Source organism: Eutrigla gurnardus (genome assembly GCF_963514095.1).
Source record: "Eutrigla gurnardus genome assembly, chromosome: 20".
NCBI classification, from domain to species: domain Eukaryota; kingdom Metazoa; phylum Chordata; class Actinopteri; order Perciformes; family Triglidae; genus Eutrigla; species Eutrigla gurnardus.
In genome coordinates, this window is record NC_139931.1 from 10206929 (window position 1) to 10220282 (window position 13354).

A 13354-nucleotide genomic window follows, 5' to 3' on the forward strand; every position below is an offset into this window, starting at 1 on the left:
GGGTGGGAAACCCTGTGTTCCCTGTGTTAACACACTGAAGGAGGCTTGAACAGAAAACCATATCATGTTTCCATATCATTATGTGGAGCTGAAGGATACAGCTAGTGGCATTGCTGGAAAATACTGTCATTGTACTCAGATCAGCCCCACAAATACATCATGCTGCATTCGGGGGCATGCCAGAAATGTCAGAATTGGAAAAAGTACATGTCAGAACAATTTGACAATGGAACTTATATTATAGGGACAGTTATAATGTGTGATTCTGATTTAAATGTGGCATTAAAGGGCACGGAAAAGCTATATGTTTAACTATGAGATGTTATCCTGCATATATAGCTTGTGATAAAACTCCTGTTTTCTTTTCGTTTCATACCAAGTCACAGCTCTTCCCATATTGTTCACGTTTAAATGATTCCTCTTGCTTCCAGTGTGTCCCATAATGGACAAACAGCCACTTGTAAGAGGCTGCATTCCACACAAATCGTATTACATTTCACACCGGAAGTATGGCCATTTAAAAGTTCACGTTCAAAAATAGCCTCAAGTTTTGACTTCTCCCGTTTCCTCATAAGGGATGGTTGCAAACTTCAGTTCTTAGATTTATAGATCAACACTTTCTGGAGGGGACCACACAGCCGAGGAGTCTGAAAGTCACTGAACAGCAACAGTACAAGTGAAGGGAACACAGCTTTCTCAAATACAGCTAAAAGACAGGTTCGAGGACTTTGCAAAGTACACACCTTCACACAGAGAAACACAGACGGTCACATGTTCATCTCAGAGCAAACTCCTGGTAGGCCCATACACTTTTGAGCGCGTGCCAAGAAGAAGCTCGTCCTCCTTGCATACCTAAAGCCTTACTAACACTGCAGTAGGCACAGCATGTGCTTTCAGAAAAGCCAGGGCGAACATCAAATCCTCACGATACCACGTGAAGACGCGCGTCCTCTCCGAGTTTGCATCGAGTCGGGCAAACTTCTCAGCATCGTGAGCTGCTGCGAGAAGACAGTTTGAGAGCAGCTCTCGTGTTCTTTGTGCTGAGCACATTACCGCACATCAGTCATGTCGAACGCAGACAGGGGGATCAATAAACCCGCTTCCAAACTTCACAAAGTGTCAGGCAATTTCTCCATTTGTTGACGCAGGGAGACGCCGCTCACAACCCAGGGCCTGTTTACGCTAAAATAAAATGGCGGGTTCGAAAAAACGCCTTTGTTTATTTGGTTTCGGGTAAATACCTTAATGAGAGGGAGAAGACGGTGGAAATGAAAAGCTGGTCTCTTGTGATCTCCCAGCCTCATGCATAAAACAATGAACTAGTTATTACAGCTGATTAGTGACCAATTATCCAATCATCCAATTATCGATCGTAGCCAAAGACGTCATATTGAATCTCAGGATCCGGCAGAAAGAGAAGCAAGACGAGTAAATAAGGACTCCACTTTCTGTTTAAATTTGCAATTTGGTTGTACTGCACCTTCTTCCAGCTTGATGGAGATTCTGCTTTAGCAAGGTAACCAAGGGAACTCAACTGCTGCATCTCCATACATCTTGATTCACCTCTTACTAAACATTTGTCTGCAGGCACGCCCTGTGTTCTTTTCTTCCCCTGCGATGGAAACGCACCTTGCTATCAGGACTGTGTGGCATGCAAAAGCCAATAGGGAGGTTTATCATTTTTCACTAATTAGCGATGCGGAAGGCAAATATCAGCTGTCCGTTCAACGTGCTCTATATCCGTAAACTCAGCGCCGTCATGCAGGAGTAGAATGCTGAGTCATGCTGGGGCCTCCTACCTTGAAAATAAACGTGTTCCATAGAGTTTGGTAAATGTTTGTCACCAGAAGATACATTATAGAAAAAGAGGCTTGAGCCAGTCTAAGTGGTGTTCAAGGGGGTCTCAGGTGGAAGAGGGGAAAAACAAAGTCAGCTGTCCTGACCCCCCACCTTCAGTCTGCCGTGTCTGCTGCCAGTCCACAACAAATCATTGGCCAACAGAGACCAACTATTTACCGAGTTTGTTTGCTTTGCTGTCATCTGCAGCCCCCCCCCCCCCCCCCCCCCCCCCCACCACCACCTCACACAGCCCAGCATCAGCCACTCAACTAACCCAGCACAGGCGCTGGTTACCACAGCAACCGAGACCCAGACTTATTTTGCTCGCTTTAGTTTCTTTTGACCCAACACCCATTCATTTTTGTTGGAAGACTGACATGCATCGCCCTGAAAATCCTGCAAAAATATTGTTCTCATCAATCGTGGAAGACTCGACGGCTCCGACGCAGCGAGGTAATGAAACAGACAGCACAGTGATCATCTAAAGAAAGAAACAAACACATTGCGGAAAGATGAACTTCGTTCGCAGTGTGGTTGGTGAAAGAGCATATCATCATCAAATTTACATTTTTTTTTTTTTGCATGGCAGCTTTAAAGCTCTCTGGAAGGGTGTTTATGAATTATGGATGTGCTGTGCGAGGGTCCCAGTGCTGACCTACTCCTTGCAACATTCAGATTTCACCACACTACAGAGACGGAAAACATGTATCCAGTGCTCAACACATGTTCACACGTCCTATTGAAATGTCCTACAGTGCTCAGTTCATTTGAATGCAACACGCGGTGCACTTTTCACCGTCTCTCTTAATCGAGACTTTGCACAGACGAGCATGTTTAAAGAGGAGATGGAATAGCGTTTCAATAAATAACCTAGAAGTATAGAGGACAGCGAATGCGTCACTCACTTCACATCCCTACGGTGCGTTTAAGTGTCCTCACCGAAAAAGGAACCCTCAGACCGCGTGGTTATGCAAACCGAATGCTGTCTGTACACCAACACGACCGGTCTTGTCTGCGGCCGCCTGCCTCAGCGAGCCCAGTGGGCGGAGTGTGGCCACTGAAAGGAGCAGCATCTGCCACAGAGACATACAGCAACACTAGCCACAGGCACGTCAACTGCGGCCCGTGACCCATGAATGCGAGGTCGTTGTCCGCCGCCGCCGTGCTCCCCCTGAAAATGTCCCGTCTCTAGACGCTTCTGCGCGTCTACTTTCAGTCTGTGCAATTACAGCTTCACCCTCCACAGTAATTAGGGACTATTTCAACAAGGACGTGGAATGCCTCCATCTTTTTTTTTTCCCATCTCCTCTTCATCTCCTTCTGTCTTCCACCCCCACAATAAAGCATGTTAATGTTTTCTATAAAAGCAGAGAACGCTGTTTCTGTGACAACTAAGTGATAGTTTGGATGACGTTAACGGAGGGGGTGACCTTCTGATGTCCTTTATGTTGATTGTTTGGAGCACGCAACGCAAGACCAATGTCTGCGGGAATGGACCATAACTTTTTTTTTTTTTTTTATTTCGTCTTAACAAGGCAACATCAAATCAACCTTTCCCTGTCAGCGGCGGCCACGAAGCCCCTCTGTAGTCAAAGCGGCGTAGCCTCGGATTTAGCGCCGAGCACCTCAGGTCTCTGTCCTTGAAAAAGCAGTGATGAGTAAAAGAAAAGAGAGAACGTCTCTAAGCCATCCGCCCCCGGACGCGCAGAGAAGGTGGGCGTGTGGAGCAATAGTCCTCTCTCTCTCTCTCCCTCTCTGCATCGCCGTCAACGGCACAGGGAACGAATCCGCTGTTCCACAGCCAATGAATGTTATGATATCTCCTGCAGTGCATAATGCAATCTCTTGCGAGGCCCCGGGCACCGGCAGGAATAAACTTGTTGAAACACTATATTCTGGAGGCAGATGTTCGGGAGCCGGAGTCATTTGAAACTCCATTAAATCGCATATTACAGGGCAAGTGCCGCTTGATGCGTTATGCTGCTGGAAAAAGAAAAAAAAAGAAGGTAAATAAGTGATGGATGCCGTCGTCGTTCAAACGACTCCAGACGATTTCTTAATGCAAGACCTCACACACGGCAGACAGGGCTGGACTTTCTTAATACGCCTTTCTATCAAGCGTTTGATAAAACATCTCCCTCCCTATCTGTGGCCCAAAACAACAATCCATCGCCTCCTCCAGCCCTCCACCAACTGCAAAGTCTTTCAGCACAATGATATGACAGAAACACATAAGAATAATGGCACGTTGTTGCTAAGAGACCACCTGTTCAGATCTCCCACATGAGATTGTGGTGAAACTGTTAGTCCCTCTTATCATCATCGGAATATCATTCATTCCAGTGTGTTGAATGTCACGGTGGTGGGGTTTTTTTTTTTTTAACCAGAGAGAGAATTATTACATAACAGGATGTGTTTTAGGCAGAAAAGCTGCATTTCAGATCAGGTTGTGTGATTTTTTTTAGTCAAACGGCGTGCTGCAGCAGTATCAGACTCGTGACACGATGGAGGATCCTACACACGGAGAGTGCGGAGCGACTATTTTCGCCTTCCTCGTAACAGCCATTTGAGAAAATGGCGTCCCCCTGTTTTTCCCGGGCCGTGTTGACAATGAGGGAGTGGTGCTGCATGGGAAAATGAGTGTTGTCCCGAGGGCTGCTGGAGACGGGACACGCCCTTCTACTCCCTTACCTGCCTGGGTGTGTCCAGAAACCGGCGGCGCACAGAACTTCCTATGACAAATGCTCTGAGCAAATACAAGTAAAAAAAAAAAAACAGTGACATTGTGCTTAGAAAAGGGTGCGTTCAACCGCCTCGCTACATTGAGGATCAAAGTTATGGTAGCGATTAAAAGGTCTGATTAATGTGTTTGTTCACTTCGGTGAGTCCACATCCACTCCCCCCCCCTCCAAGCCATGTCGCCGCTCAGACTTCATCCACCGTGTTAAGAGGCTTGACCCGGGGGCACCACCTCTCTCAGACGCCCAGCAACAAGGCCAGCTGGTGGAGATGACACACACACAAACAGTGTCAGTCTTTAAGTATCTGTCTCACCCATCATGCACAGGGAATGACTGGATGTCACTCGCCACGTCTGGAACCGCACGTCTACATGCGAAGGGGGGGAGTGACGTGAGTCACCGGGGATCACGCTGGGATCGCTGGGTTTTACAGGTTTCACTCTCCCCGTTGATTGAGGTAAAGTCATCTCCGAAAGTAAAAAAAACCAAGGCTCTGCCTCTGGCCTTTAAGCAGCGACGAGATGCTGAATCTCCAGTCATGCTCACAGTCCCAACCCTGTTAAACACACACACTCAACTGGGCTAACATGAGTCACGGCGACGCAGTTACCCCCCCACTCCTCCTCTGCGATTACTCAGTATCTGCCCAGCTGCTGGCTGCAATGACTTTGCAGCCAAGCCGTATGTTTTTCAGATCTCATCTTCCTCGGGAGAGGACTGTTTGCATACAAAGCGGACAAAAAAAATGATTACCGTCTACGGAGGCTTTCAAACGAGCATCGTGGGGAGAAATTGTCTTGTGGAAGCCTCATTTGCCCTTCCCTGTCCAAGTTAGTGTGAGGTGACTGTTGGGACACGTGGATCACTCTCCATGCTTAAGTCAGTGCAAATAATTAGTAACTGCATTATAAAACAGTAAAAAAAAGTCCCAAAACTACAACATAACTTTTTTCTGCAGTGTGCTAAGAAGTCTTTGAACCCTGCCATCTTTGCCACTAATGATGGGGTGAACCCGGGTATATTCTCTATGCTTTTGGATTTCTGATACATTTTGCATCTTTCAACTCCTCCCTTTCTTTACTTATGCAACAAGCCTCGCAGCTCCACCATTCACTCAATATGGTTGACGAGCCCATGAAATTAAAGTTGACAGGCTGCACTTCACCATTAGCAACTAATGGCAGCAGATGTCAGTGATACAACTTGGCAATTACTTCCTATAATAATAATAAAAACAAGAGCGGGTTGGAGGGTATAAATACCCTAAAACATGCGGCATTCTGTGGAAGGCTGATGCTTTTCACTGAGATATGGAGTCGAATCCATCTCTTTAAATATTAGAGGACAGAAACCTGCTTTCACACTGCAGTAGAAGAAAGCACAAGGAATGCCTAAATAAGCAGACTATAGATGACTTTTGCCACGAGGTCAGATCCCCAGTGTGGAGGAAAGGCCTCCGTCTCTCCACTCCGACGCTCCATCAGCGTTCCCCGGCTGTCATGACTCTGACAGGACGCTTTCACCCCAGGGAAAGATCCCCACTGCGCTCGAATGAGCAAAACCATCCACGGAGGGACCCCGCTCCACCCGGGGGTTCGGGATCCAGACACCTACAGCGCATCGGTTTTCGATTAACCCCACATTAGCAGGTGTGAATACTAGAACAAAGCGAGATACAGTTGAAAATGAACAGCATACACTGTGGGTTGTGTGGCCGATTCAGGACAGAAATAGCCACCTGAAACGTTTGCTTCCCTTGTTGGCTCTAAAAGAAGCACTAATCAGTCACTCTCTGCTCATCTGACCTCCTTCCTGATATATTATATATCTATTCCCTGTAGCAGAATGAACAGGCAACCATCCTCGGCCTTCTGTTCGGGGGTCTACAGCTGGTTGAGGGCATGTGGGGGGCTGGTAAAAACAGTACTATGAGGGTTTTTGAGCAATTATTGCTAAAATGATCCAGATGATTAATGGATTAGTAGCATTACACAGTTAATGCAGCGTCCAATTTTCATAATCAGCATTTCAGGCATGTATCAAGCATTAATTAATGACAAATCCCCACATTAACCCCCTCCATTAGCTGGTTCTCCTTGTTTTACATTATTGCAAATGTAATTATTTTTGGGATCTGAGATATTATGATTTTTTAAAACTGTTTTCTGCCATTTTTTATGTATAATTACATAATGGGTGCCAATCCATGCTATTTTTTTTACTGATAACATTATTTGAAGCTTACTATTGCAGGCAAAGTTCAGACAGATTTTGAGGCAGAACAGGTTTGAATGTTGAAACCCCTATGGGGCAAATGTTTACTTGTTGCAACAGATAAGCCCAGCCTTCCCTGCCCGTCATACACTGACTTCTGGAATGCAATGTGTTCCCATGTCGGTATAAAAAAAGCAGGCTATAGTAAAATCCACGGATATTTTAGGAGTAGCTTCCACTGTCAGAGCAGTAGGTGGACTTTAGGAACAGGCCAACATGTAGGGAAAGACTGAATGAGTGAGAAGCAATTTTATTTCCTTCATTGTCGAACCTGGTGTCGAGTAGAAATGCGTGGAGGTGGACTATAAAATAATAAAAAAAAATTAAAAATAAACCCACTGAGCTGCTGCGCCTCTCCCTAAAGAGATTATCGAAGAAAAACAACACAACGCTCTTGAACGCGTCTTGGAGTCTTAATTCGCGGTGGAATTACACTGTGCGACCGACGGCTGAAACCATATCACCGTAAGCACCTCAAAACTTTACTCGTTAGTTGAACCTTACCTTATAGACGTTTTCCGTCATGCGGTGAACCTCGTCGGTGCGAGACATCGTGAAATCTTCAGCCAGGACCATAAACGGTTTCGGTTCCTTCAAACGTGTATCCGCGTGGTATTGGGGGGGTCAACAGGGGGGGCAAACGCGGGTTAAATCAAACAAAAAAAGGCGAAACGACGCGCCCGTGAGAACGAGATGATCCAGCGCTCCCGAAACCCCACTCCAACTAAACACACCTTCCGTCTCCACACAGCTGACAGCGCGCTGCCGCCGCCTTCACGGACTCCTCCACAGCGTGGGGGTTTTAGGAAACGCGATGGAAGCGTCCGGAAATAAAGTCACAAATACAGTGAAATAACAAAACATAAAGGACACAGTAACATTTTAAAATGCATTATAAATAAAACATAATACTTAGAATTAAATATGTGCACAAGTGAGCGATATTCACGAATGTAGGCTGTTTGATTGCAAAAAAAGGTCAAATAAAACAAAAAAAAACTAAATTAGAACAGTGGCCTAACATTCAAAAATATGCTGATAAAGGCTTGCATTAAATTATTTAACAAGAATAATAATTTGCCAGTATGTTCCATGCCAACATGGCAACAGAACCTCTTGTTCACTTCTCTCAAACTCTAAACCCAATATTTCCAACAGCAATAGAACGCAACACCGCCTAATCAAAGTGCACATTTGGTGGACGCCCCCCATAGGTTTGTAGCTATCCACCATTTCTATAACATACACAAGCACATTTGTTTCTCTGTAAATAAGATATATATAAAAAGACATACCATATATCATACATTTACTTACTAATATTGTAGGCTATAGTGTTATGATAGCCTACAAGAGACACAATTCTTTAAAATCTATGTAAAACAATTAGCAAATAGACAAATGCATAAGGTGGGCCCTGCCATTTTATCATCAGAGCAAATTAGCATATAAAACCTGTTTGTTTTGATCCCTCATGCATCATTTGGACAAAGAATGGTTGCTCTAAATTAAATCAGTCCAGCCAAAAAGACAGATTTACAGTATGTACCCTGCCCCCTCCCCCCAGTGCACAATGTCCAAGCTAGAGTGAGGCATTTGGTTTGTTTTCTGCCTCTGCCCATTAAAGCCGTGGTGCTGCTATCGTCCGAGCAACCTGCAAAATGGTATGCAGTACAGCCGGGAGCCGGCCCCGTAAAGTTTCTCCTCTTTCTGTTTACAAAAGACAGATTTCATGTACACAACTGCATTGCATAAGTCAGTGAGTGAGTCATACTCTGACTGTTTTCAGTAACACCATAGGTGATGTTTTTTCTCACAGTGGATAATTTGTGTTAGTTTCATTGCACATGCCAATTAGAGTCTGAGTGCCCACTCAGTGTGGGACTGTAAATACTATACTGACATTCTTGTCTAAACATCTCCAATATATCAGCAACGTGAGCGTTCAACTTTCTACCAATAACCAGTAGAAATGGTTATTGGTAGAAATAACAAAAATTATATTTCAATTGGTTAGAAATAACCAATAGAAATATTGGTTTCTTTACTGTTGGGATGTGAATGAACACACCTGTTTTGTGTCCAAACAATATTACTAGCAAAGGAGCGCCCCCTTCTGGAGAAAGCGTGTCATTTTAATATGGTTTAAAATAAAATATGAAAGCCAAGGAAACATACTGTTGCCACAGCTCAATTTAATATGCAAAACAGCTGAAATGAATGTGTAAAACATCTAAAAACGTGTCCTTCGACTCTGTTACATCATTAGCAGAGCAGTTTAAACGTGACAGTGCTAATCCAAGTCAGAGAACTAGAATAGACTTTCACTTCCTTTACGTAGATACTTCAGGCGAAGCAGTGAACCGGAGTGTGGACGCATGTGCGACTGATCCCACCTTCATCTACCAACAATTAAGGATGAAATACTGGAACTGACAGAGTGCCCATCGGTGCAAAGACTGCATATTTACTCTGTTTTAGGCTGCTAACATCTCTCTGTCTGGCTTGTTCTTTGCTTCTCTCCTCTCTAGAAAAAAAAAAGTAAAAGTAAAGCAAATATGATCAGTCTGGCATCAATTACTGTACAAATATATCAAGTGTGTGAGGAATGTTTCATGTGTGAAATAAGCAAAGTAACCCAACCATACCTGGTTCAGCTTTAGCTGCCTCTGGAACCTCTGGTATCGGCTCAGTGGGGACCTCTGGAAGTGCTACATCTTCTCCCTGTTACAAGAGAAGGGTTTTTAAGCCACATGAGTAAATAGAGGCAAGTTATTTAACCCAGCGTGTTTGATGGGACATCTAAAATAAGGAATATGACGTTGCTTGCTGCCTTTCTGTCAGACTAAGACTTACAATTACGATCTGTGTCTGTGTTCAAGTGTGAGACATAATAATTTGAGTCATTTGCAAGGCTTGAGAGTGCGTGTCATTTGGGATAATAATTAAATGACAAAAGAGGAAAATCTGCCGAGGTTTTAATTATTAGGAAGCAACCAAATTCATATCCACAACCATTTCAATTTCACAGCATATTATTACATACAAATAATTATATTGTGGCTTTGGAATTTGCTAGACTTATTTCTCTCCTCGAGACGGATCATTTACACATCTACTCAAAATACCAACATGCAGTTTGGGTATGAAATCTGCACTCGACTCGAGATTTAATAACAGGATTGCTCCAGCGGAAGCAGCAGAGAGAGCGGCAGACGCCTGAAACCTGTAGTTACACCAGGGCTCGGTGTGTGCGTAACTATAAATGTGAAGTGGGGTGATGCGGGGAAAGATCATGCAGCAGTCAGCGAACATTCTGTGTTTTAATAAAAGGTTAAACATGCAGCGCAACACCCACCTGAGTGAGAGCTTCCAGCTCTGCTAAAACAGCCTCCTCGTCCTCATGCGTCAGGGCTCCAGCCAGCATTTCATCTATTTGCTGCAGGAGCAAAAAAAAATGTGTTAGCTGGCAGCGCAGTGACTGACAGCTCAGTTGTTTTTTTTTGCTGACTTACTATGTATTACATGGATGGTAAGCTATAAAATGTCCAGGAAACTTCTGAATTTAATCAGTCTGCTTATTACTATTTCTGACAGGGGATTATGTATTCGGTTATGAATATGTGCTTGCGTGAGTGTGTGCATCTCTTTGTCTGTCTATCTGTCCACGGCAAATCTTACACACTGCTGGACAAAGCTTAATATTTGTTGAGCTCATTGATGACTGGATGCACAAGGATCTCTCGTGGTTGTGGTGATATACACTTCCTGCAAAACCTATTTTACTAACTGTTTTATACTGTTGGCTCCTCTTAACTAAATGTATGTATGTATGCATGCAGGAGCTAGTCTTCTGTTGGCAGGAGGAGGAGCTAGTTGGCGAACGGAACTAAACACACAGCGTGTGCATGTGTGTGGAAACAGTCAATATGACGTGAACGGAGACGGTGCAGATTAAATTTAGAGAGTATTTGTTGCGTGAGACGTGGCAAACTAGACGGGGGATGATTGTGGTGAGTATCCAATTCAATCAAACATTACAGCAGTAGTCACTGCAGATACACCTGGCAGAGATCTGCACTCTAATCTGTTCACTAAAGTAGTTACAGGTCAAATACTATGCTCGTACTATTAATATTTAATCAAAAAAACGTACTTGGTTCTTGAGTCAGAGACATTTAAGTTGGACGTCACTGGTTTTAATAAACAATTATTACTATTATTACTATAGAAAACGCTGTAAAGGTGAGCTTGACTGACATCAGACAGACATTTACCCTTTGATATTCAATTGATTCCTGGGTCTCATCCATGATTCTCTCCACATCTTCAATTGACATGATCTGTCAAAAACGAGAAACATAAAGCCCACATTATAAAAGGAAGGTGTTTTGGATGAAAAGTGTGGTTTGTGAATTTTCCTGAGCAAGATCTGTGCACCGTATCCAAGGATGTGCAGCAGTCACACCGCTGTAGTCAGGGCTTTGCTTCTTAATCCCTTAATCTTCAAACAATGCGCACCAGCTATGCTAACACTCAGCACAAGCTTTCTCCACCGCTCCATCCTCACGTAAGGATCACACTAAATAAAGCATGTTCGTCAGTGGAAACTTTGACACAACTTTGAAGTTTAGACCCACACAATTGAAGCTTGAGGGGTTATTATCATCACATGGATGTGAAAGGCATATTTCTTAATACAAAAGGCTGTAAAGAAACATGAAAGCATATCTACCTCGTGCATGCTCTTCAGGCAATCATTGCCAACCTTAAGTCCCTCGATGACTTTCATCTCAATTTGCATGAACTCAATATCTTGGACCTGTTGAAAAATATCAACATGGGAAAACATTAAATTGATCAATTACAGACACCTTGGCGCTTTAACACTGAGTACATAGTGGCTGATTATATTAAATAGGGTATTTCAACACCAATAAAGCATTTAATACAGCTTTATACTCTAAAACAAATGTCATTACTGTTAATGACATAACCTGTCACTCTCTGCTCAGGTTTACCTTAGAATTTGCACTCACTTGGTGAGCAGAAAATGAGTAAACAGACTGTGTGGCCCGTGATGCAAAAAACTTACCATGTGCTCTAGGTTGGAAATCTGATTTTCAGTCTTGTCTAGAAGCTGATCCTGATATCGCTTTTTCTTAAGAAGCAGCATCGCTTTTCTGAAGGAAAAACATAATACAATAAAAGAGAATACTTTTTTCTAAAAGGAAGGTATTCATACAGCGCATAGCATTGCATACAGAATAAAAAAGATGGTGTCATAGAGCCTTTTGAGGGGTCTGCACCTCTGGAGATGTCAGTGTTGTGTTTCCATAACAACATAACTACAGTGTCCCAGTTGTAACAGGACAGAACAGAACAAATTAATAAAAGAGTGATTATTTCTAGGAAGTAAAGGTTATTAACACATTGGTCAATCATATGTATAATTTGCAATTAAGAAAACATGATTCCTTTTTCACTGATACCCACCTTCATAGTGGTGTTACTACATAGGGGTGGATATTGTTATTGCTTTTTTATGCTTACTCTTTCCTGCCATCTTTTAGCAGCTGCTTTGCCAGAAGTCGCTCTTTCTCCAGCTGCAGCGTGATTCTCTTTTGGTACTGCTTCAGCTTATCTCTCTGCTGCTTCAGTTGCTGGGGGAATAATACAAAGTCAGATTTTCTTTTTTAAAAAGTAATGAAATATGGACCTTCTAAATTAATAAAATAAACTTAGCAAATACTACACAGTATGGAGTGACAGAAATGGATCATAAATAGAATACAACATACTAAAGTTAAATGTTAATTTCTGTGCTAACAGTTTACAATACAATGCAAACAGTCTAAATAATCACTATAAACCATTACACTAATGTGGTATAATGAATGTACTGCATTGCATTGTACAGTGTTTACTGTTTGACTGTAACGACACAGACACAGCTAGCTAAAAACAAACGACTCCTGTCTAAATCAGAACTACAGTTAAATGCAGCACAATGGCTAACCTTGTAGCCACGGAGCTGTGTAGCCAGCTAACAGTAGCCTTGCATGTCAATAAACGGGACTAATCTGCTGCTACAGTCGCTTTCGGCTCACCAAAATGGCTTTGTCTTGTTCCGTTACACGCGAAGGTCGACTCTTTCTACCAAAAACGTTTCCCATTATTTAGCCACATCCCCTCCGCATCCTCCTTCGTCAACAGACAAATTGCAACTCATAACCGAACATTTTGCCATGATAATAATCAGCCGAAAATGGCTAGCAGGCTAACTGGCTGCCACCATGTCCACAGTTTTCCGTGTTTGCTACGGCGAGTGAGGCAGGACATTTGGCTTCACTCCACTCTGGGGGAATAAACGTTTCTCAACATCGCGCTGATGGAGCGGCCATACGTCAACTATGGGTGTGACGTAATTTGATATTAGCTGCAGGACCTAATGGGTACCTTGGACAGCTCCCGACTCCAGGATTCAAGGATCAGCACTA

General features: G+C 43.4%; 2 protein-coding genes across 6 annotated transcripts in view; both read right to left on the reverse strand.

The window, feature by feature from the left end:
- baiap2a (BAR/IMD domain containing adaptor protein 2a) overlaps window positions 1–7503 on the reverse strand; it is a 41621-nt gene extending 34118 nt beyond the window's left edge. For all 5 annotated transcript variants that reach the window (XM_084037146.1, XM_084037148.1, XM_084037145.1 and 2 more), the window contains exon 1: window positions 7359–7503. In XM_084037146.1, coding sequence (XP_083893272.1) covers window positions 7359–7430 — 72 coding nt within the window. In that variant the 5' untranslated portion in view covers window positions 7431–7503. The remainder of the gene's footprint in view (window positions 1–7358) is intronic.
- Window positions 7504–9032: 1529 nt separating this feature from the next.
- Window positions 9033–13177, reverse strand: LOC311031649 (charged multivesicular body protein 6-like). Its single transcript, XM_084038046.1, has 8 exons — window positions 12965–13177; window positions 12408–12517; window positions 11950–12037; window positions 11590–11676; window positions 11132–11197; window positions 10213–10293; window positions 9503–9578; window positions 9033–9381 (listed from the first exon to the last, which is right to left on the reverse strand). The coding sequence occupies exons 1-8, from the start codon at window positions 13028–13030 to the stop codon at window positions 9332–9334; spliced, it is 624 nt and encodes a 207-aa protein (XP_083894172.1). The 5' UTR covers window positions 13031–13177; the 3' UTR covers window positions 9033–9331.
- Window positions 13178–13354: the final 177 nt, after the last annotated feature.

Excerpts from the sequence above, each read along its gene's own strand:
- LOC311031649 (XM_084038046.1), bottom strand. The coding sequence starts at position 13,030 with ATGGGAAACGTTTTTGGTAGAAAGAGTCGACCTTCGCGTGTAACGGAA. Across the intron at positions 12,038-12,407 it reads CTAAAAGATGGCAGGAAAGA|AAAAGCGATGCTGCTTCTTA; the intron begins GTAAGCATAAAA and ends TTTTTCCTTCAG. Across the intron at positions 11,198-11,589 it reads GCCTGAAGAGCATGCACGAG|ATCATGTCAATTGAAGATGT; the intron begins GTAGATATGCTT and ends CGTTTTTGACAG.